This window comes from Dendroctonus ponderosae, unplaced genomic scaffold (genome assembly GCF_020466585.1).
Source record: "Dendroctonus ponderosae isolate FM_Combo_2020 unplaced genomic scaffold, Dpon_F_20191213v2 Dpon_F_20191213_7, whole genome shotgun sequence".
NCBI classification, from domain to species: domain Eukaryota; kingdom Metazoa; phylum Arthropoda; class Insecta; order Coleoptera; family Curculionidae; genus Dendroctonus; species Dendroctonus ponderosae.
In genome coordinates, this window is record NW_026018916.1 from 4,236,302 (window position 1) to 4,258,102 (window position 21,801).

Below are 21,801 nucleotides of genomic sequence, written 5' to 3' on the forward strand. Positions count from 1 at the left end.
AATCTACGTCATGGTCCAAGCACAGATCATACCCCCAGGGGGGTATTTTGTGGGTCCAAGTAGCCCAAGAGTTTACCTGACAGTTAAATGTAAAAACTTAACCTATCACTTTCAAAAACAAAGACCTACCTTAAATTAAACCGCTAAAATGGAATTAAATAAGAATTTAGTTAGAGTACAAGCTACACTAATGATGTGTGCTAAGGAAATGGGAGATTTTACAAGAATAAATTATGTTGGAGGTAAGTCGAGCCCCTTTTCGTCCCAAACTCTGGAAAGTTGGAATTTGCAGGGAATGAGGGGCATATTCTGAAGCTCACCAGCCAGATGGCAAATTGTCTGGCTCGAAGCCATTTATTGGAATTACCAGATAAGCCATCGACAAACCACACAAGCGAGCTTAATGAGGTGGTGTTTTTCTTGGCTTTGAACACCAAGTTTAACAGACAGTTGCCCCAGCTTGAGCAGCAGTACCGACACCTAATTAACATAATACCGCAGATCTCCAAGTGTGTTCTAGCTAATATTTGTTTCGGCATTAACCTGGTGTCGCACTACGGTTATGTGATTGAAAACTTGCCCTTAGAAGTCACTGAGGAGCTTCTGGATCAGACAATTGATTGCTTGAAGAAAGGCCAGTTGTATGATAATCTTCATAACGCGTTCGTCATCTTGAAGAGCACAGTCAACAAGGTTTCCGCGCTTACATCTACAACTGAAGTATATACTTAGACCTCATGAACAGGCATTGCATAATTTCCTAATTTCTTCTAAAGATGTCTGAAGATGTGCTAAGAGCCGCCAGCATAATTCTACAGAATGTCACCTTTATCACCACAGAGGAAATCGAATATAGAAATACCCGAAAGGTGTACCATCACATGGGTTTCATCGTGCTTCGTCTGCTAGACTTGATGTTGCATGTAGACCCATCCAAAGACGTAGTTGCAAAATTCATCCCAGGTCTTGTATCGACAACATGCGGCCTTCTGAAATGCGTTACAATTGATGTATACTGCTCATGGGTAGAGGTAAACTCGACTGTTTCGCATTTTGGTCAGTAATTTTTAGTGAAACCTTGCAGATTAACGAAGGCGACGAAGTCCTGCAGGCGGTCATATCAGGCAAGGCCTATGTAGTATTGGAAAAGTACCAGAAGAACAAAATGGCCTCGGAACTCGTAAGCATGCTTGGCACCATCGCTCGCAAACCAAAGACAATTGCCCAGCGAATAATGGAAGCGGATACTGCCAGGAAAATTTGCATGGTAGATGAAAACGACCAACACCAAATGTCCTGGTTTAGGGCCTTGTGTCTCGACCCGTTCTCTGATGCAAAAGCTACTGCTTGCATTGAAAAGTAAGTTTGCATTCAGGCGAGTAAGTTAAGTCGGCAAATTACCCGATTTCAGATGGTGGAAATTGTGCGATGAAAGCGCTGTAGATAAGTTACTGAGCGCTCCGACGCAACAAGCTAACCAACACAAGCAACTGATTTTAAAATGCGCTTCCAACTTGGGGGTTGATGAACTGTGCAGGGTAGTAACCATACATTTCAACAAGAAAAAAACCCAGTGGTCTGAAGACATAACGGATCAGTTGGTTGTTTATTTCAACCAAGTTCACCGGGATATGAACGCAGACGAACTAAAACAGATTCTGTTGCTGTTTCTTCAGAACCCACATATTGCAATCCAACAGCTCTACATAAATGCGTTCAAAAGGAGCGATGAGCTAGTGCAGGTTTTCAAACTGTTCAAAGATGTTTCAGATGTTGAAAACATCAGCCGAAAGTTGCTGAAGGAATTATTTGAAGAGCATCCGCCATCCTGTCAGAATATGCAAAACTATATTCAACTCTTGTCCAGCATGATCAATTGCCAGTATCACACCTGGGATTTTATCGTCACCGAAGTAATCCTTACCAGGCTGGTGTTTTATAAGAAGAATGACCAACTGGAGGAGTTCAAATGCTGCCTGCAAATGCTTAAGGTATGCACCCCTCAGCAGCCGACATCGTTTAATAAATCGCAAATTATTTCAGCATTTTCGTGATTTAGACTGCCAACTATCGAAAGAAGTTGAACTGTATGAGTACATTCTGATCTGCTCATCAAAGAACCGATGTGCCTCTTTTATTAACTTTGATCAGATTAGACAAGAAATTGCCGGTCATTGCGTGGACTATATGCTGCATAAATGTGAAAAATTTCGAACACTAGAGGCCAAAAAGGAAAGCTTTCCTACTTTAGGTAAATAGAAAGATATCAGAGCCCTAAACAGTAAGAAACAAACCTTTGCTTTAGCTGAGAATTGCGCTGATCTATGGACAGAATACTACAGGAAATCCTTTTGGGAAACCAAGAAAAGCAGTTTATTGGACACAATACTTCCAGGCCTTGATTTCACAAACTACAGAGAAAGCACCGTGGATCAGAACTTCACCAGTTTACTCAAGGTACCTACTCGATATTAAAATAAAATACGGAAATTTGTTGAATTTGAGACTTTCCAGACTCTGCCACGTTGCACCCCGTCCGAATGGAAGCAGCTTTTAGAAGAACTTGCAGAGAAATTCAGCGCTAAAACTACGCTGAATGTGCTAACGGACATAATGTGTTTGTTGTGCGATTTCGCCGATAATCATTCGAAAGTGGACAGCCCAAACTCCACGCCTTTGCAAGCCATTCAATTCTGCCTGCAAAACTACGGAGCATTCACGGCATCTGTAAGAAAACCAGGGTTTCCCGACAGTGACCAAGTTACTCATTAAATTTTCCAGGCACCGGACAACATTTCCGACCAACTGGAAGTCATCAATGATATTTGCCGAGTGTTGAGGCACATTCCGGGCTATTTAACAGCAACCGAAGGCATGTGCTTAATAAACGCTCTTCCAGAGAAACCACTACAGTTTCTAGCGGCTGATGAGCAGTTTATTAACCAAATTATACTCATCAGTGATAAAGAGCTCAGACAAGCCTTGGCGCAAAAGGTATTAGCCAGCTCCCAACGAAACGAATAAAGTTCTTTCCTACTCTCTTTGCGCAAAAATCTACTTCGTTGGAGCTGAATTGTATTTATTTAAAATCTTCCGTCTGGTAGACGGCAATTAAACCTAAATGAACGCAACTTCAAAACCCGTTTAATTGTAAATAGATATATACAACATTATCTGTGTAGGCATTGATATTGGCAGAGAGGTATGAATCAATTCAGTTAGTTAGGAAGTATGTGACATTCTTCGAGACGAGCTTGTCTACGCCCAAACTAATGGGATCACGTTGGAAAACTAAACGGAAAATCTCACAAACATTAAAAGGAGGCGAAAGTTATCAGTCAGTGTTCGTTCTAGTCCGTATAGGAAACTTATTTTCGGAACTGATCAGTTTCAAAGAATCGAGCGTTTTGAATTCGGTTGGACTCAAGTCGATATCGCCGGTGCTTTTTCGCTCCGGTTCCTTCAAACCCAACAATTTCCTGGGCGCCTCAAAGCACTTCGCATATTCCACATCCAAAAACAGTTCGTGCAAAATCCTCCTAGTTATCAATAAATAGCTGGATTCCGAAAACATCTTGCACACCTCCGAGTAAACGCACACGTCTTTGAACATCGCCGAATCCTTCTGCTTCAACCTTAGCAATTGATTTTTGTATGTTCTGCTCATCACCGGGTTTCCTAGGCGTTCGGACACTTTTAAAATCTCTTCTTTCACTGGACCTAAACATAACAACCAAATAAAGACTCGAAAAAATCCCTTCAAGCACATACTTTCACTAAAATCTTCAACTTCAGCAGTTGAATTTTGGCTGCAGAGTAGGCATGTGTCTTTGAAGTGCTTCCAGCTGTCGGCATCCTTATTCGGGGGAACGGCTAGCTGGGACATTGCATCGGCTAGCGAGCCGTAAGGCTAAGGGAAATATGCGCTTAATCTCAGATGAATTGTGAAGTTAAAAATGTTTTACCTCTGGCTCAGTGGGAAACATGTCGTTTAAGGACTTAGGCAGGCAAATGCCCCTGTAAACCGCATCTTTAGGCTTGTACACTTTGGCAGGCTCGTAAATAGGATCGAATTTATATGATGTAAAGCTAGAATAGTGTATAGTGGCACACGGCTCTGTGTTGCTTAGAGTTTCGGATGTCAGCGACCGACGGCTGAAGATGCCAAAAACCAATTATAGTCTATTATCTAGGATTAGTTATAAGGATTGTAAACTTACGACTGTGGTGGAGGTCTGAAGAGATAGTCGTCGCGTTCCGTGCGAGTAAAGTTGAGCGAGTCCCTCCGCCTAATGTAGCGAATTGTCTGGTAGCCGAGCATGTTTTGCAGACTCAACTCGTTGGCATTGGTGCCCGACAAAGAGGACGTAGATGCCTCGGAACCAGCACCTAAAACAACTTTCCCATAACTGCAACTTGAACATTTCCAGGTACTTACTATTCGAAGAAACGCGATGCGAATGCCTCTCTGCCTGATTAGGCAGCCGCAAAATGCTCAAGCTAGTCGAGCTAGGAATGGGGCTGAGCGTCTGCAGGTAAGATGCACTGAAAACGCGCACATTTTAATCACGCAGTGATTGTTAGTTGAGAAACTTACGCGCCCCCTTGTCGATTCGGCAATGAATCGCAGGAACTAACACCGGATGTGGTACTCTCAGTGATTGAGCTATTTCGTTGCCGCATAATAACATTGTCGTAGGGCCCAAATCGCTGCTCAGCATCAAAACTGTTGCTAGTAGCAAACGTTTTCGACTCAGACAGAGACCTTTTGTGGCAAGTTTCAGGAGGCGTTCGAGTGGATGGCAAAGTCCGTTGTTTCAGTTTTCTGATGTCTGGGAGAACAGTTGCTTGGTGAACAAACAAAACTGAAACTAGCTCAGGCCATACCACAGCTGAAGTCCGGAGAAGTTTCACAATCGATCAGTCGCTCATCGTCCTCGCTTAGAGTGGCTTCGTCTTCCGCCTGAGCAGCGTGGTTTTGCGGTTTCCTCCATTGTCCCCAGACGGCCGAAGTGAAATAGGAAATGTCCAAAGAGTCTTGAAGCTCCTCTTCCAAAACCGGCCATTGGTCGTGCCTAAACCGCAATTTTCCTGTATGTTTCACCAAAAAAAATTAGAGAATAAAAAGTACCTATCGTGTCGTGCTGCCAACCATCCATTCAAGCACAGCTCGTCGGCTCCAAAAGGAGTGCTAGCTACCAACCCAAGGGCATAGAACGCGGTACTTCTGACGCCGTAGACTGAACACTTAGTGGCAAGTCGAATCATCCCACTGGCGAATTCTAACGACTTTAAATAGGCGAATCCTATACTCGAAGTACTTAGATGGCCCACGGCCCAAAGCGCGGCTTTCAGCTTTAAAATGCCGCCTTCGGTGTGACTTTCTCCTTTATGAATGAGCTGCAAGGCAATGTTTAAGCATTTTTTGAATAAAATCTGCAAAACTGGTGGTACCTCGACCAATCGCGTTACTGAGCCACTTGCCGTCAGCATTTGAAACCCGTCATGGTGCTGGTTCAGCTGCCCGTAAAGATGAGGAGGAAGGAATATGTCTCTTCTAGAACATTAGTCCTTAATGCTGGTCTGGCGGGGTTCAGTAGACTTACCTATAGTTGCCTCTGGTCCCCACGTTAGAGACCACCCTCTCGTACCTTCCGTCCTCACTTTTCTGATGCAAAGTCAACGAATCTGATATTTCGCCCTCGATTATCTTCACATATCGGTAGTTCATGTGGGAGTTCCAATTCGCAATCACCTCCAGAATCTTTAAGAAGCGCCCAATCAGTTAAATTTACCAGCACTACCTCGTTAATGCTTGCCTTGTCTTCGGAATTTTTCATAAACCCTTTTTCTGTTGAAAGCAACTTGATGGCCAGCAGCTCGCCCTTTTCGCCCGACTTTGCAAAATTTGGCGATAGATCTGTTAAGGTGTCCAGACAGTCGGGCAACTCACATGCTTCGAGTAGAGTTGTTAGAGCTGACAAGGTCACTTTCCTGAGGGAATATTTTAGGAATAAATCATCAGAAGCTATCTGAGCAACAAATCCCTCCACTAATCGAACGCAAAGTGAAAAGTCAGTATTTTGGCCAAATTGAGTGACCTTAGCCGATCGGCGACTTTTCACCAATATTATCATTATATGCTCACAGGAAACCTAAGGAAATAAATAAAATGAAAAACTTACCTGCATCTGTCGTCCAATTGCCTGCAAAGTAGCCTCACCGCATAAACAGCAAAGCACGGATAGCGCGCTCGAAGTAGAACCAGCAGAAATTGCGTAGCATAAAGTCTGGAACTCTCCACATCGCAGCTGAGAACTGCATCTAATATGTTGCGGGCCGGGCCAGGACAACTGTAGTCCAGAGAGGAGATGATCAGCTTTACGTAGGTCGCATGACGGGTGGTGGTAGCTAATTCTTGCAGGCTAAAAAAAATGTTTTCGCATGATGTTGATGAAGCTCAAAATCCAAGCTTACAGCGAAAACATATTGATACGTTCCAAAACAGCCCGCCCAGAATCAGTTCGGGCAAACTGGCCGATGAAGAGGAAGTAGCTTTGGCAGTGGGTGTTGATCATGTGGGATGGACTGAAGAGACAGTCGTGAACACTTCTACTGGAGGAAAGGGCAGCAATTTGGGCGTGAATGTCTTTAAACAGGTGTATGGCCATGTTCTGCAGAATTGAACAATTCTATAAATTTGCTGCTTTTTATACCAACCAACCGCCCACCTGACAATCTGGCTCTTTGACCGCAACCAGGAAATTGATAAATTCTATTCCACTGGTTGTTACGTGCATGGAATCGCTGGGTGAGCTGCCCAGATCCATATGCGAGTATTTATTTTGCGAAGGGGTGAAGAATTCGAGTAGGCGCTTCAGGAACAATTTGTGCGAAGAGTCCGTCAAGTCCAGCTTATAGCCTCGTTCCCCCTTGAAGCCACCATTAGTTAAACCTTAATGGAGGATTTTGCAAATAATTTACCTTCAGTATCATTTTTATCAAATTCCAGTTCCACAGTTTCACTTCCTTGCTCGCCAACACGCCGGTTTCCTTAACCACATCGTCCCCGTCCTTTAAAGCTGCCTAGAACAGTAACACAATGAAACACAATCGGCCCTGGAATCACACACCAGGCTCACTTTCACTTGGTTGAATCTTGACTTCAACCCTTTACTCCTAATATGGCTGCCCAGCTTTTGCTTTCCTTTTCTGTTGGAGCTGTTCCTAATTATCAGATCCAGATGCAAACTATACGATGCGGGTCTCTTTTGCATCAATCTAGTAAAAAAATATTAAACCCAAGCAATTAGTGAAAAAGTATTGGCGTACTTGTGCAACTGCTGAAGAGCTGTGATGGCAGCCATAGCTTGAGGTTTGCTTTGGGTCGCATAATCCAGAAGAGTTGGCAAAGAGGGTGACACGTTGCAGCAGCCCGGAGGCAAATACAATTGAATCAGTCTTAGGAGCTCGCCTGTATAAAAGACGCTTTTTTTTAATACGAACACGTTTTGCTTTGCTGAAACTCACTCAAAAGAACAGTGGCTCGAACACTAATAAATGTATCACTGTGGGTAATGACCTCAGTTAAAGCGGCCAAGAGTCCACTCTCGAGAAAGCAGTACAATAAGAGCGCTAAATGCATTTCGGTAGGCGATGGGGTGGTTTTGGCCAAATGGGGCAGCACTGATTTGCCCTCAGCTGCCACAAAGTCCTCTTTAAGCCTCCAGGAGGATTGGAGTTCGCATGGATCTATTGCGCTGAGAGCTACAGACAGCTCATCCGTCCATTCGGGCTGCTGTAGCCCCAGCAGATCAAAGAGCAGATCCAGCACGGCTTTCTGCTCACATAAAGTTAATTAAATTGGATGTTGCGCATTCAAACCTTGGCTGCATTTACCCGAACTTCGCGCTGCTTTAAAAAAAGCACATCGACAATCGCCTTGAATCCCCCTTGATCTTTGGGGCTGCAAAAATGCATGATTCCTGGCCAGCTTTTCAGGATTGTCAGCAGGGCAAGGCGGCTGCAGTTCAGCCGAAGCTTGCGCTCATCCCTGATCGATTTCCATTAATATTATTAAATTCATCACAGTGCAGTTAAATACACCCACCTAGTCTTGTCCTTCCAGACATGCTTGTAATGGAAATCACAAAAGGGAGCGGCAAAACTATGCAAATCAATATGTGCCTTATTCCTGGTTTCCGGCCGATCCAGCAGCAGTAGCAGAATGCCGCACAATGTTTCAGCAATTTTCGGAATTTGGCAGTCGATCAAGTTTCGCGTGATTGCAGTTACGCCTCCAGAGTCAATGAATAGGGGAGGATTTAGTAAACCTGAAACAAACAAGTTGCTAATCAGCCCGAGTAGATGAGGCGAGAATCACTGAACCGACCGATTTCTGATAAAGTAGCCAAGCAGATTCTGAGCATTCGATCTTTTCCTTCGGTACCTTCATTGGTTAATGACACCAAACTCCTGGCCATAGCAATATCGAGTTTCGACGGTGCTAAGGTGACGATTTTTCTGATTAGTTTTATTGATTCGAGCCGCTCCAAGTCCATTTTAACATCAAGAGACCTGCAATTTCATTTTTTTAAATTAGTCCTGGAAATTCTCCTATCAATACCATTACCTGGCAATTAGGAAAGGAATGACTAGACTGTTGATGTGAAGAACATCAGCTTCGCCTTGAATGGTATGCCGAATGCATCTCAGACCTGCAGATCGGATGATGCTCGACTCGTTCAGCAGTGTTAGCCGCAAGCTGATGGTAAGCGCCCAAATAAGACACTGAAGTAAACCACTTACCTCGGTTACTTACCAAAGGAGAATATCCTTCCTGCTGAACTGTGTATCTTTGAGTTTACCCTCATAGTGCGCTAGGAGTTTGACGAAAGCATTCAAGTAGTTTAGAAGAAGTTTCTCGTCAATATGATGCTCGCAAAATTTGCTCAGTACGGCTTTGAAACATTCCTGGGGTTCTGCAATGGGGAAACATCCCTCAGGATTAATAAACTCTTAGAGGAAATGGCGATGTTGCTTCAGAAGCTACAACATTACTTATTTCGCCCCAGTTCCCATATAAATTGGCATATAAAAATGCATTTCACAATAGAGGCTTTCTTATCCGCAAAAGTTCTCTTAGAATATGTTAGTATACACGTCTACTTTTGCTTTATAGAGTTTAATAGAGCGTCTAACCGAGTGAACACCAGTATTCAAATAAATACTTAGTTGCTTAAATGCAGCTGGCAGGATCATCCTGAGTAAAAAGGAAGAACGCTTAAAATGCTATAAAATTTCAATCAGAACGCGAACTTGACTCTCAAAGGGACAACTCAAAAGAGGATTGGGGCCATTGAAATGTGAATCTGATGAAGAAACCGCAGAAAAACAGCAAGTAATCGAAAAGCTGTTATATAGAGAAAAACTAACACAGTAAATAATCATTTAAGGAAAAGTAGAAAGCCATCAGGGCTTGGCAGAAGACGAGATGTATCACTAAAAACCGTATAACAATGGGTAAAAATGCATCGATAGAAAATTTTCCAAAAACCTCATTCCTCAATTAATTGAATGCCTTTTTAAATGACCTCATTCTTTCTCAATCAATGCGAATCTGTACCTAAGGGCTCAAGTTGCACGCTACCATCTTAACATTCAGGTCAAACATTCGATCTGGTCATTATTGTATGAAAAACTTCAAGCTTCCAAAGCCTCGAACTGCGAAATCTTTGAACAACATTCACTACAGACTGAAAGACTTACCCAGCTTAAGGCAGGTGGTAAACAGATCCTCTTCCTTGTTCTTGTTGCCTGGAAGTTACTGAAAATTAGGTCGCCTGTAAGGTGGAAAGCTGAAGACAATTACCAGGTCGAAAGTTGGGCCTTCGGCTCTGATGTCCAAGGCGCTGGGACCGCAACATCCAACTGGATAGGGCCATTTTTTGTGAATCCTGTTTACACCCCCAGTTGGAAGTATACTATCACCGTTATATAGCCGCGAGTGATCGAAAATTTTTGCGTAAACCAGAGCTGCGTATTTCGCACATTTCCGCTGAATCACTTTGAGAAAACTGCCTCAAATCTCCTTACAAGGATAGTTTTAGTTTCATAATGTTATGGCGAAACGCAAACATCTCAAACTTTTAGGTTAGAGTCTTGCAAAGTGTCACTTGTTTGGAATTTACGACGTCATCCAAAGGAGCGTTCATGAAGTGGATGAAAATATCAGACAAAATGGGGCCAAAGGCCGTTGAAAAGGGTTTTGGAGATATTACTAAATTAAACCTTTAAATAATTAAGGTTCTTATTCATGAAGTTGCTGTTAAATGCTTTAAAATTTGGGAGTTTACTGGACATGTCAACATTGCCAACTGGACGTCAAAAAGTTGTTGAACTCAAGTCAAATTTTGAGGCGAAATAGTATGTAGTCTGTGTTTTGAGGAATAGCGAATAAGCGAGCATAGAAAATGTTTCTTCCTATTTGTTTGATTTTGCCACATTTTACTTGGAAAAGACGTATTCTTCTTGAGCGATAAACTTTTATTTGATTTATTTAGAATCCACCAACGTGTCCACTGTGCGGAAACAGCGCAATAATTTCCAGCATTCGAGCCACAGAATTCGTTTTGGCATCGTTGGATAGAGAATTGAAAACTCGATTCAGTCGTAACAAGGTGAGTGAGGAAATTTGAATAGTTTGGGCCCAGAAAGCGAAATTTGAATATCAGACACTTAGGTGCAAGAATATGCCAACATTTAATGTTTTCCGGCCCGTCTTTGCTCATATCTCGGAGGCAAAATGAGCAGGAACGCTCATGTGTACATCATTCTAGACAGAAATAAATGGCCTTTTTAGAAAGTGAACCATGGATGGGAAAATGTTGGCCCCTAAGACACCCCCCCTTGGATCCGCCCGTGAATGTCCTTCGCTTGGAACTCCGGCGAATCTGTGCCAAAAAATGGTTTCAGATAATTTTTGATGCGAAAAACAACCTGTTAGCTGTCGTCGGCCAATGAGAAACACGCATTAGGATTAAATAAATCTTGCATTTAATTCCAGAATAACAAGTATGCCATTAGGAACCTGTCTTTGCACAGCATTTATAATCATTGATCGATTTGCGCTTGGAAAGAAGGAAAATTCTCCTAGTCTTATAGCCTAGCTGATCTCAATTTGGCCCATTGGCTTCAAATCCTCCGCAACTTGGAAGTTGCATCCAGTGGTCATGAGCACGTCCTCAATTCCCACACCTTCCGCCAGCTCTATTAAGGTCAGGCCATTTTCCCTGTCCACTGAAAAGACCGCCTTCTCTGTTATGATCAGATCTACGACTTGTCTACCTAAAACCGAAACGAAAGTTGCAGGGGCTTTAAAAGCTTCGAGGGCTGTTATAAACCTGTTAAGGGCAGTGTGCAGTTTTCCAGAATCTTTTTGCTGCCGTCCTTAGCTGTGTGTTCCATGCAAACTACCACTTTGGTGCCCGGCGCTGCCACTAAATCCATCGCTCCTCCCATACCTTTCACTAGCTTACCCTAAAAAAGCCAATCAATCACTGAAAGCAACAGAGTAGCCAATCAATCACACGCTTACTGGGATCATCCAATTGGCTAAATCTCCAAATTGCGACACTTCCATTGCTCCCAGGATGGTTAAATCAATGTGCCCACTAAAGCGCAATGGCATTATTAAGGTGCAAAGCAGCCTCAAGAGTTCTTACCCTCTGATCATGGCGAAACTTTCATCGCTGCTGAAGAACGAAGCGCCTGGCACAACAGTGACGGTTTCTTTGCCGGCGTTTATCAGATCGGGATCGACGTTTTCGGGCGATGGAAAGGGGCCCAGGCCAAGAATCCCATTTTCTGACTGCAAAAACACCTCGATGTCTTTGGGGATATAGTTTGAGGCCAGCATTGGCATCCCAATTCCCAAGTTAGCTGCGATAATTGCCCGAAAAAAGTAATTATAATGCGCCGTAAACAGAAACCGGTATCTGTATAAGCCTACCATACATTCCATCTTTGAACTCCAACGCTGCCCTTCGGATGATTCTTTCGCGCGTTTCGGCTGCCGGATTTCTTTTTACTACTGAGTCGGTACTGTCGGAGACCTTCTGCACTGTGACCCTCTGGAAACAATTACTGTTGAATAGATGGAGTTTTGTCGGGGTCGAGTCGGCAAACCTCAATCCGCTTCTCAAACTTCTCCCCTACAACTATCCGATCGACGAAAATTCCTGGTACATGCACTTGGTCTGGAGGGATGCAGCCCAACTCTACAATTTCCTCAACTTCTGCTATTGTCACCTTTGCCGCCTTTGCCATCGTGGGATTGAAATTTCTTGCCGATTTGCTACGAAGGAAACACGGTTTTTCAACTGTTTACGCGCTAGAGGAGAAGGTTACTTGAAAACCAGGTTCCCGGCCGAATCAGCCTTCCAGGCTTTAATCAAGGCAAAGTCGCCGGTTATCGCCTCTTCCATAATATAGTCTTTGCCCTCAAATTGCCGGGACTCGCGCTGGTTGCTGGCGATTTCAATTTTTCCGCTACTATCATACTTAATGGGCGCCCCACCTTCATGCACCAAAGTCCCATAAGCTGTCGGGGTAAAGAAAGCTGGAATTCCTGAGCCACCGGCTCTTATCCGCTCTGCAAGTGTTCCCTGAAATGAACCGAAGTAAATGGTAAATCTTATCGAATTAGACAAGCCCTATCAAGTAAAATGGTACTTGTCTAATTCCATAAGTCGTTTTGGCTGGATCTGCTCTGTAATCTCGTGAATCAACCCATTTAAATAAATCTCTAGATAGTTTATTGAACGGGGAGTTACTTACTTGGGGAGTTAATTCCACCTCCAATTCCCCCGACAAAAACTGTTTTTCAAACTCCGCATTTTCCCCCACATAACTGGATATCATCCGCTTGATCTTCTTTTGCTTCAGCAGCAACCCTAAGCCGAACTTATCGACTCCCGCATTGTTCGATACCACTGTTAAGTTTTTGGCATCATGTAGCAGTAAGGCTGCTATTAGGTTTTCTGGAATTCCACATAGTCCAAACCCTAAATTGTACATGGGGATTTAGTTAATTATTAAAGTGACTTCACAGTGAATGGACATTGGTATGTTATATGAGAAAAATTCATGCCTACCTCCTATGAGCAATTTGGACTCATCCTGTATATCCTGGATAGCCTCTTTAATGTCCCGGTAGATCTTCTTTCTTTGGATATTGGTTTTCGTTGTAAAAGCACAGACCAGAATCTACTTAATCCAGAAAAGGCTTTATTTATTATTATGTGGCAAGGCTTTAAAAACACGGTTAATTTGAGCAAACAATTGCAATAAATTAAACAAATGTTTGCCAATCATTTCCACGTCGTAATAAACGATAACTCGCTCATTCATTAATAGCAACTTAAGTTTTACCTACAATAATTAAGGTGGATTTAAAAAAAGTCTAGGGAAAAAATGACCACCGTATATATCTTGAAACTCACCTTATTTACATTGTTCACATTTATACCTGCTCTTTTACTCGAAATCACTTTAGAACCGACGTTATTTGAAAAAAATAGGAACGATTTCAACATTTTATAACTTAATAGTGCAACTGGTAAATCTGCTAGATAACCTTTCCTTTCAAACAACTGATGTAAACTGCACGACCACGCTTATCAAATCTTGTGAAATAACCAACGAATAATAAGTACTTTATATTATTATTAATATAAAAATACCACAAAAAAAGTAAACAATAACAGAGTCAATGTCACCATGACAAAATAGAGCGCTGAAGTAGAAGTTTGAGGTTGTAATTCTTTGAGCCTACCACAGATCAGAGAGATTATAGACTATTTGTCGCTTAGTCTCAGCGGCTGCTTTCAAAACTATACTCTAATTTTTTGAATCAAAATTTAGCAAGATATTTGATTTCAGTTTATGGCTTCTGTGATTTCCGTTGTAGTTTCAATAACATTTAGGGCTTATAACAACTAGGGCTTCAATTAACATCACAATTAAAGGGCATTATGAGATGCTCGAAATATTATTGAAACTTAACAGATATCGTGGGGATCATAAAGTGAATTCAAATCTCCTATTAATATTTGTTGGTGTGAAAACTAGGACTAATTGGGAACATAAAGCACCTGAATTTCTCTTTACAATAGGTATTTATTAAACAAAAAAACCTTGAGATGTAATTTGTATTGAGATTACATGATTTTCCACAAAGTACTTTTCCACAAGTCATACACAAAGCCGGTATTTTAAATTTGGAGTCTAGTAAAGACAAACTGAATTAAAAACAGTTTTTTCCTTGTCTAACCCGCCAAATAATAAAAGTGGGTTATATTAAAAATAACTAATCGTGGTAAACGGCAACGTTGGACTGTCCTTTTTTAGCTGCACAAATTCACAGATTACAGAGAGCGTTAACCTCTGTGATCTGTGCACATATTACAGATAACCTCTGTGATCTGTGTTTAGCTGCTCCCAAATTTTGTTTATATGGTTTATGCTGCTGCCAGTTAAAAAACACATACTTAATTAAGCCTCAAAAAACTCTTCCAGGTACTGAACAATGCTTTTTAATTGGCAAAACGGTACATTTTCACATTCAAGTTCAAGTACACTTAAATCTGTACATTAGCCACATTTCATTCACATACATTCATATTTGCATGTTTCAAGTACATTAATCTGCTAAGGTACTTCAAACAGCTCCTGCTGATAAAACTGTTCATTGTCAGTACTCAGCACTCCAAGCGTCCAATTTACTTGAAAATCAGAAGCATGATTTGGTCAGCAACATCCCCCAAAATAGCCCTGGCACTCTGCTTCTTGATTGTGGGGCTCTGCGAGGCTGTAGACGACCCCACGATTGTCTGGGCACGAATTGAAGTGAGTACAATTTTCAGTAAGTACAAATTTCAGTGAATGAATTGGCAACTTGGGATATTTTTAGTATTATCAAACAGTCATTTTTTAGTCCTATTTAGTTTGTTAGGCCCTCATTTTCGAAGTTAACAATATCACAGAGATCACACTCTGAGATCTGTGAACAATATGCTTACCGTATATTGGAGCAAAAATTGGAGCCTGGGCAGAGTTGAGCGTAATTTTCAAGATTTTTAGGCCCCAAGTGTCTTCTATGGGATTTGGAAATTTCAAGTGTCTGCTTACTCTAGATTGGTAGTTAAAATTTTCTGAAACAAAGAGTGCAATTGGACGAAAACGCCCCATTTTATGACAGCTTTTCCAAGTCAGCAAAAATCAGTCTTTAGGGCGATTTGTGTAAGATTGTCAGAATTTAGATATTCAACTTTTAGGCTCAAGTGTTTTCTAGAGACAGTAAAAGTTTTAAGTGTATGTCTGCTCCAGATTGGATGTTGGCATTTTTTGGATCAAAAAGGACATTTGGTCTAGAAATCCTATTTTTATGCTAACTTTTTCAAGCGAACAAAAATCAGGGATTAGGGAGATTTGGGCGAAAGTTTTAGGAATTGGAGACTCAACTATCTTCTACGAACGATCTTTGAAGCAAAAGCTAGATCTGGTCCAAAACGCCCATTTTTAAGTCAATTTGTCCAAGTCGGCAAAAATCTTCAGGATTTTTGAGATTTAACTATCTTCTATAAATTGGGAAAGTTAGTAGGGAAAGTAGAACAGGCAGATACTGCAATCTGCCTGTTCTAGATTGGAGGCATTTTGAGCAAAAGCGCCCATTTTTATGTCAACTTATCCAAGTAGCAAAAATAGGAGACTGTGTCGATTTGAGCGTAGTTTTCAGGAATTTTGGGTTCAACTGTCTTCTACGGACTGTGAAAGTTTCAACTATCCCAATCATTTTGCTAAAAACTTTTCTTATTGGTTTGTATTGCGGAAATGCGGGTTTCCATCACTTTTTACTTTATTTTCTTCTAATTTCGGCCACCACATTAAATTATCCGTCTATTTTTTAAAACTTTTCTTGTCAACAAATTATTTAGATGCTCCTGTTAAAAGTCCAATACCACACTAAACTCTTAAAAATGGAGCGTTATCTCTTAGAAAACTGTCTTATTTTCATGAGATCCCTCAAAAAGATCCACTCACATGTTTCACTCTACACTCAAATTAACCCAGTATTTATTGGTGTTTTCTAGTCTTGTGCAGGCTGTAGTCTGAAGCGTCTCATCCAAGTGCGAGACTTTTTGAACGTGGATGTGCCCAAGTATGAGAACGTCGAATGGAAGAAAATCCAGGGAGCGCCTCCAGAGATCATCTTCTTCAACGAGGCAGATCAGGAAGTGGAGAGAGAAAAACTGGAAAGGTACACCAGAAAAGAGTGCAATGAACTGTTGGTCAGCAAGGGCTTCCAGAAGAAAAAGGAGTTCAAGGAGCAAATAGATCAGGAGCTGTAAATTTGATGTGGGAAAATAAAGGCATCGGTTTGATGATCGGTTCTATGAAAAGCAAGTTTAATTTTTCCTCAATCTTATCCTAAGTAATATGGCAAAATAGTGCCATTCAATAAGTCTGTTTTGGTTTAAAAAAAACACCAAGTCTAAGGCTTCGCCTGCTATCAATTTCCAGAAGATTTAAAAACTTAAAAAAAAAAATTTTTAGGAGTTGGCGCAGTGCGGCGCAAATGGCTTGGTGCGCCAAGTTCCTCTTCTAAATACTCAATTTTATAAAGTTTTACCTGAAAATGCTGACAAATTTAAGTTACTTTTCGCAAAAATATGAAATACATTTCGAATCCTTGTAAAAAGCTTTGAAATGTTAGCTTTGTAAAAATTTTACAAAAACTTTTTTCAGCGTCGAATTTGGGACAAAAACGAATACAAATTCCTCCCGTTTTTTCCCGAAAACCATTAAGATTCAATTAATTTAAATCGGAAATGCAAAAAACCATTATTTTCTGATTTTCTGACAATAATGGGGTCTTTTCAGCCAAAAATTACAATATTAATTTTGCCTCATTCATCGGTTTGCAAGGAACTTTAGGAAACTCTTCTCAGCTTTGAATTTGACACAAAAACCAAATCATTTAATTCTGTTTTTTACAAAAAATAATGAGGATTATCTTGAAAAAACGACCAGCAAAAGTTTAAAAAAAATTATTTATAAAATGCGCCGTCCATCGCTCATCGCTCTGAAGATTTTTAAAGTTTCTTTAAATGTCAGGTCATTTCAGTTTTAACAAAGTCTATTAAGTAATAATTTCTACGCAAAAATCGCATTGTTATTTAGTTCAAATACTAACAATATTCAGGTATTTTTTTTGAAAAATTATAAAATAAATTTTATTGGAACACTTGCCTCCAAACTGCGTTTTTTCTAACATTTTACTATAAAATACTGGAAAAGTGAATCTTTTATGTAAAAAACTTAAGAGATCGATTTTACAAGAAAACTCGTCGACTTTCTTTGGACTCAGTTCTGTTGCTGGAAAAATCTAGATTACATTTTTCAGTTGTTTGAACAAAGTTGTGCATAACAAAACGTTTTGCAGAAAAAATGTTGATGACCTTTTTTTTAGATGTGCTTTTAGATTAACCGATGAGTTATAACTCGTTAACTCAGAGAGCGGCAACAACTCAATATCAATTTGAACTCAATTCAAAGTCGGGATTTTTTCACGCAAAAAGTGTCTAGGCAAAAATCCCATTTTTGTGCCAACTTCTACCGTAGGGCAAAATCAGCATTTAAGGTGATTAGGCGAAACTACTTGCTTTCGATTGAAACTTACAAATTTTTCAAGTATCGTGTGCAGTTGTTTGGACACTAAGTAGGCAAAAATCGGCGACTGAGACGATTTGAGCATAATTTTCAGAATTTTGAGATTCAAGTTTTCAATGTTGGTACAGCACTAAACGTGCCTGATAAACTTAATAATCTACATTTCTAGGGTTTTACGCTGTGAATTATAAAATTCGCATAATTTTGGGCGTAGATTGCAAGCCTTTATCGGGATGTCTATGGCGTCAAATGTTTTTCCTTTAAATTGCCTAATCGAAACCTGCAAAGTTGGTTTCTGATAGGAATTTCCTGTGCTCTTGTGTCGTTCTCTCACCCACAACTTTTCGTTATTTAATCCATTGTTCTGGTCGGTAATTGGAAGCGGCAAACATCGAATTTGTACAACTAAATCAAACTACCTCAATAACGAAATAAAATATCCTGGAATTGAAACGATTGTAAAAAACTACCTTTTTAGAAGAAACGACTCTTTTCCATACTGTGAGATTTGGAAAGTCATCCTCTCTCACTAGATTATTAATCAGCAGTTAAGGTAACATCGAAATAAGAGTTTTTTGATTAAACTGGAAAAATTGCCTTAATAGAGCCAAATAGGCGTAACTTCACCGTACATCTTCAAAGGTTTCTTCTTAGACAACAAAATTCAAGAAAAATCTTAAATTGACTGCATGGTAAACGCTAGATTTTCCCCCAAAAACGAGCTTCCCAGTTGAAAAACTTAGCATTGTTGCACTTTGCCGCTTTCTGGAGCTCTTCTACCCAATATTATCGTAATACTGATAAATAATGTTGCAATACTGCTCAATGTTTTTGCAGTCAGACTAGTTTGCTAAGAGCAACAGTGCCGATAGCATGGGGGTGCTGAGTTTTTGCGCTCTAGCGCTGCTTGCTTTCAGCATCCAAGTGCATCATACCCGGTTAGTAGATTAAAGGCCTTAACAAGGCTTCATTGAGCTGAGATTTCTTCGTTTTAGTGGTCAGAGTTATATTCCGCAATTTCTCAAATCGAAATACACCAGTTTGGATACGACAGGAAACGCAGCTGGGTAAGAAAAGACTTTGTTTAAACCTGCGTTGATCATCCTATTTGCAATTTTCAAACCGATTTCTTTTTGCCTTCTGGTTCAGAAGTGGATTTTCATACCTTAATGAACATTTGATAGTTTATGTGCTTGTTAAAAGTGTGTTCTTCGCCTCACTGTGGTTCGCTTTCCTTCACTCAGCTTCGTTTCGCTTCTCTTCGTTTAATGGTTGAACGGTTTTCTTCTGTTTCGGGACTGCTCAGGCTGTGAAGAAAGGCCCTTAAAAAAAATATTTTTTACTGTTTGTGTAGTGGATTCGACTATTTTTCCTGCACTTTCAAATGCGGTATCTTGCGTTGTTGCGTGTTGTTCTGAACCGCTTCGCCTCACTTAATTGCGAATTCGACTTAAGACACTAGTTATATTTTGGACTTCGGAATTTTCCTTTTTAAAAACTTTATTTTCACAATTACAGCAATTACTTCCTTTAACTCTGACTTCCACAATTATGCGTTTAGCAAGTATATATAAGTTATAAATCCAAGTTAGCTTAAATTATGATAGTCCGGGCAGTTTTGAGGTTTAAGCGTCACGTAACTCACTTAATTCTCAGCCTTTCAAGACACTTTTTCGAAAACTTTTGCACTTTGAATATGATAACTTTGGCTATTTTATTTGCTTGTCGAAAGCCGCTTCTTTTCGCTTGAGTTTGTCACATGTCGCTTCACCTCTGTGATCTGCGTTTTTTGTGTTCTTTGCACATTTTCAACCGTTACGACTATTTTTCAGATAAAAAATCAAAGCGCAAAAGTTTTTTTAACGAAGTGCATGCAGCACAGGGAAAATGAGGCAAGATCCCAAACAATGTTCGCCTGTATCTTAAAAATTTGCATAAAATTGAGCATTTAGAAGAAAGAGTAACTTGGCTGAAACTGGAAAATTCTGAAATTTTGAACAAATTTTTAAAATATTAGTAATGAATGGCCCTTGAGTAAATCTAAAAACAAGTAAAAAAGTAATATTTTTTCAGCCAGCCACGTGCGTGGCGCTGCGCCGGCTCCTAAAAATTCACTGAGTTACCCAAGCCTAACACTTACGATTAAGATTTGAAGATTGTACAATATTTTCTTTCTTTGCTGATGGTTTGCTGAGGATATATAAAATTATATAGGGATATTATAAAATTTTTCCAAGTGCAAAACCCGAATCCTACACTGGTTATGGAGGACAGAGCTACGTTGAGGAGGGTCACAGTTTTGGTGAGAGCGCTAGCATTCCAGTGAGTGAAGCTCACTCCTACCTGTCAGGAGGCAGCTATGGAGGAGGAGGAGGAGGATTTGCCAATGGGGGATATGGAGGCTCTTTCAGCGCGTCCGGATCGCTTAGTGGCGATTCTCATGGCGCCCTCAAAACCAAGACAAAGACAAAAACCAAAACCAAGTCCAAAACTGGAAAGTACAGTGGAGGTAATTTAATCAATGATGGGAGAAATTGGGATAGTTGGGAAAAACATGCGAAAAGTGCGCTTGTTGCACCTGAAAACTCACAATCGCCCAGACTCTAAAAGTCCTGTAAAGGATCTGCTCATTTTAGGTTGCGGAAGCGCTCCTCCTTCCCCAATGAACGCCGGCATGCGATGCTCCTCCTATGGTGGCTGTAGGGCGGACTGCATTCCAGAATATCAGTTTCCAAATGGGAAAACCCAGCTGTCCATCGTGTGCCAAAATGGGAACTGGAAAGTGGCTGATGAGCCCAGCTGGGCCACTGTTCCATCCTGCCAACGTATGTTGGAAATTTCCAGCCTCCCATGTTCTAGGAATGTTAATTTGCAGCCATTTGCCTGCCCGAGTGCATCAACAATGGGATTTGCTTGGCCCCGAACCAGTGCCAATGTCCGGAGAACTTTGGCGGGCCGCAATGCCAGTTTGAGAACAAACCTTGTCTGAATCTGCCGGTTTTGCCGAGAAATTCCAAACGATCCTGCCGTGCCAAGTAAGTGCCCTGGTTTTTTCATAATTGCCTTTTAATCTTTGCATCGAACCTTCAAAATGCAGGCAATGCACCATAGAATGCCTGCCAGGCCATCAGTTCCCTGATGGATCCTCCATCGCAACCCTGATATGCAACAACGGGTTTTGGTTGCCTGGAAAAGCCCAATGGGCTGCCATTCCAGACTGCAAAGGTACTCTTGAAAAATCCTGCAAATTTTCAGGCACTTCATTGCTTTTTCCTCTAGCCACATGCGTCCCGCCTTGTTTGAATGGAGGCTCCTGCCTGTCCTACAACGTGTGTCAATGCCCTCAGGACTTCAGAGGCCCTCAATGCCAATACAGTGAGTGTGGCTGATTTGAGAAAATTTTGAGCTTTTATGTGGTATTTTGTCCAGGTGCCAGTGTTTGCAGTGCTAAAAACATGCAATTCAACGGAGGCTACAATTGCTCAGGCGATATGGACTCTTTCAGTTGTGCGATTTTCTGCCCAGAAGGGATTGCGTTTGAGTTTGTGCCCGAAGCAAAGTACACCTGCTTTTATTCGACGGGACAATTTTTCCCCAGCCCCCAACCGCAGTGCATTTTCCGTGAGTTTTGTAAGTGTTTAGAAAATCTCATTTTTCACCCTATCAATTGCAGCTGAACACTCCGAAGTGATTTCCCATGGATCCAGCTCGCAGGAGTTTCATTCGGGGGAAATGTATCATATTGGCGGCCAGAGCAGGCAGCAGAACTCCTTTACCCGCCTGGATAATCCAGAGGAGGAGTTTGAAATATTCCGGCACAAATCCTTTCGGCATAACGTCGAACATGTAAGGGTTTGGTGGGTGGATCGACCAACGCTTTGAAAGCACACTTTTTTAGCAAACTCCCGAGACCATCATAAATCAAGTAGATCAACTGATGGTGGTTCCAACCAGCGGCTACGAGGCGATGGAAAATAATTTTGTGGATTTGGTGCCCAAGCCTGGATCGTGTTATGCTTGGGGCGGCTCGCACTACAAGACCTTTGATGGGAAGATTTACAGGTATGATTC

The 21,801-nt window shown here is 41.2% G+C and overlaps 5 protein-coding genes and 1 long non-coding RNA gene across 9 annotated transcripts in view; 4 read left to right on the forward strand and 2 right to left on the reverse strand.

Moving 5' to 3' along the window:
• Nucleotides 1–44: 44 nt before the first annotated feature.
• Nucleotides 45–3,131, forward strand: LOC109546250. The gene is made up of 9 exons (XM_019917145.2): nucleotides 45–242; nucleotides 293–720; nucleotides 777–1,031; nucleotides 1,085–1,359; nucleotides 1,412–1,991; nucleotides 2,044–2,251; nucleotides 2,306–2,457; nucleotides 2,515–2,727; nucleotides 2,782–3,131. The coding sequence occupies exons 1-9, from the start codon at nucleotides 149–151 to the stop codon at nucleotides 3,022–3,024; spliced, it is 2,448 nt and encodes an 815-aa protein (XP_019772704.2). The 5' UTR covers nucleotides 45–148; the 3' UTR covers nucleotides 3,025–3,131.
• On the reverse strand, nucleotides 3,125–10,162 carry LOC109546249 (rapamycin-insensitive companion of mTOR). The gene is made up of 25 exons (XM_019917144.2): nucleotides 9,872–10,162; nucleotides 9,769–9,816; nucleotides 8,822–8,981; nucleotides 8,633–8,764; nucleotides 8,393–8,577; nucleotides 8,111–8,333; nucleotides 7,900–8,053; nucleotides 7,531–7,840; nucleotides 7,333–7,474; nucleotides 7,143–7,281; nucleotides 6,985–7,086; nucleotides 6,732–6,932; nucleotides 6,478–6,674; nucleotides 6,186–6,425; nucleotides 5,820–5,994; nucleotides 5,607–5,764; nucleotides 5,455–5,557; nucleotides 5,132–5,400; nucleotides 4,888–5,075; nucleotides 4,598–4,832; nucleotides 4,439–4,545; nucleotides 4,221–4,389; nucleotides 3,966–4,155; nucleotides 3,772–3,910; nucleotides 3,125–3,720 (listed from the first exon to the last, which is right to left on the reverse strand). The coding sequence occupies exons 1-25, from the start codon at nucleotides 9,942–9,944 to the stop codon at nucleotides 3,335–3,337; spliced, it is 4,425 nt and encodes a 1,474-aa protein (XP_019772703.2). The 5' UTR covers nucleotides 9,945–10,162; the 3' UTR covers nucleotides 3,125–3,334.
• A 350-nt stretch (nucleotides 10,163–10,512) lies between these two features.
• On the forward strand, nucleotides 10,513–11,047 carry LOC125505164. The gene is made up of 2 exons (XR_007281967.1): nucleotides 10,513–10,679; nucleotides 10,862–11,047. It is a non-coding gene; the product is annotated as an uncharacterized LOC125505164 (long non-coding RNA).
• LOC109546251 (succinyl-CoA:3-ketoacid coenzyme A transferase 1, mitochondrial) lies at nucleotides 11,033–13,787 on the reverse strand. Its single transcript, XM_019917146.2, has 10 exons — nucleotides 13,503–13,787; nucleotides 13,155–13,266; nucleotides 12,838–13,064; nucleotides 12,409–12,665; nucleotides 12,187–12,355; nucleotides 12,011–12,131; nucleotides 11,724–11,940; nucleotides 11,597–11,672; nucleotides 11,403–11,538; nucleotides 11,033–11,346 (listed from the first exon to the last, which is right to left on the reverse strand). The coding sequence occupies exons 1-10, from the start codon at nucleotides 13,593–13,595 to the stop codon at nucleotides 11,165–11,167; spliced, it is 1,590 nt and encodes a 529-aa protein (XP_019772705.2). The 5' UTR covers nucleotides 13,596–13,787; the 3' UTR covers nucleotides 11,033–11,164.
• Nucleotides 13,788–14,454: 667 nt separating this feature from the next.
• LOC109546252 (selenoprotein M) lies at nucleotides 14,455–16,460 on the forward strand. 4 transcript variants are annotated; one of them, XM_019917149.2, is made up of 3 exons: nucleotides 14,455–14,577; nucleotides 14,757–14,907; nucleotides 16,152–16,460. In XM_019917149.2, exons 2-3 carry the CDS (start codon nucleotides 14,800–14,802, stop codon nucleotides 16,407–16,409), a joined length of 366 nt encoding a protein of 121 aa, XP_019772708.2. In that variant the 5' UTR covers nucleotides 14,455–14,577; nucleotides 14,757–14,799; the 3' UTR covers nucleotides 16,410–16,460. The 4 variants fall into 4 exon arrangements, with proteins under 4 accessions (XP_019772708.2, XP_019772706.2, XP_019772707.2 ...); XM_019917147.2 differs by having other exon boundaries at nucleotides 14,456–14,577; nucleotides 14,715–14,907; XM_019917148.2 differs by having other exon boundaries at nucleotides 14,456–14,577; nucleotides 14,728–14,907.
• Nucleotides 16,461–18,560: 2,100 nt separating this feature from the next.
• The window catches only part of LOC109537732 (hemocytin), a 31,766-nt gene continuing 28,525 nt past the window's right edge, over nucleotides 18,561–21,801 (forward strand). Inside the window, exons 1-10 of the mRNA XM_048668278.1 lie at nucleotides 18,561–18,668; nucleotides 18,726–18,797; nucleotides 19,968–20,239; nucleotides 20,367–20,555; nucleotides 20,606–20,765; nucleotides 20,828–20,955; nucleotides 21,010–21,105; nucleotides 21,160–21,351; nucleotides 21,404–21,576; nucleotides 21,629–21,792. Of these exons, the coding sequence (XP_048524235.1) occupies nucleotides 18,604–18,668; nucleotides 18,726–18,797; nucleotides 19,968–20,239; nucleotides 20,367–20,555; nucleotides 20,606–20,765; nucleotides 20,828–20,955; nucleotides 21,010–21,105; nucleotides 21,160–21,351; nucleotides 21,404–21,576; nucleotides 21,629–21,792 (1,511 nt within the window). The 5' untranslated portion in view covers nucleotides 18,561–18,603. The remainder of the gene's footprint in view (nucleotides 18,669–18,725; nucleotides 18,798–19,967; nucleotides 20,240–20,366; nucleotides 20,556–20,605; nucleotides 20,766–20,827; nucleotides 20,956–21,009; nucleotides 21,106–21,159; nucleotides 21,352–21,403; nucleotides 21,577–21,628; nucleotides 21,793–21,801) is intronic.

Coding starts and splice junctions, on each gene's coding strand:
- LOC109546250 (XM_019917145.2), top strand. CDS start 149: ATGGAATTAAATAAGAATTTAGTTAGAGTACAAGCTACACTAATGATG. Junction 721..776: donor CGCTTACATCTACAACTGAA/GTATATACTTAG, acceptor TTTCTTCTAAAG/ATGTCTGAAGATGTGCTAAG. Junction 1,360..1,411: donor GCTACTGCTTGCATTGAAAA/GTAAGTTTGCAT, acceptor ACCCGATTTCAG/ATGGTGGAAATTGTGCGATG.
- LOC109546252 (XM_019917149.2), top strand. CDS start 14,800: ATGATTTGGTCAGCAACATCCCCCAAAATAGCCCTGGCACTCTGCTTC. Junction 14,908..16,151: donor TTGTCTGGGCACGAATTGAA/GTGAGTACAATT, acceptor GGTGTTTTCTAG/TCTTGTGCAGGCTGTAGTCT.
- LOC109546251 (XM_019917146.2), bottom strand. CDS start 13,595: ATGTTGAAATCGTTCCTATTTTTTTCAAATAACGTCGGTTCTAAAGTG. Junction 12,666..12,837: donor AGGTGGAATTAACTCCCCAA/GTAAGTAACTCC, acceptor GGTTCATTTCAG/GGAACACTTGCAGAGCGGAT. Junction 11,539..11,596: donor TAGCCAATTGGATGATCCCA/GTAAGCGTGTGA, acceptor TGGCTTTTTTAG/GGTAAGCTAGTGAAAGGTAT.
- LOC109546249 (XM_019917144.2), bottom strand. CDS start 9,944: ATGGCCCTATCCAGTTGGATGTTGCGGTCCCAGCGCCTTGGACATCAG. Junction 7,282..7,332: donor GCTCTTCAGCAGTTGCACAA/GTACGCCAATAC, acceptor TTTTTTTACTAG/ATTGATGCAAAAGAGACCCG. Junction 4,833..4,887: donor TTCTCCGGACTTCAGCTGTG/GTATGGCCTGAG, acceptor CTGTTCTCCCAG/ACATCAGAAAACTGAAACAA.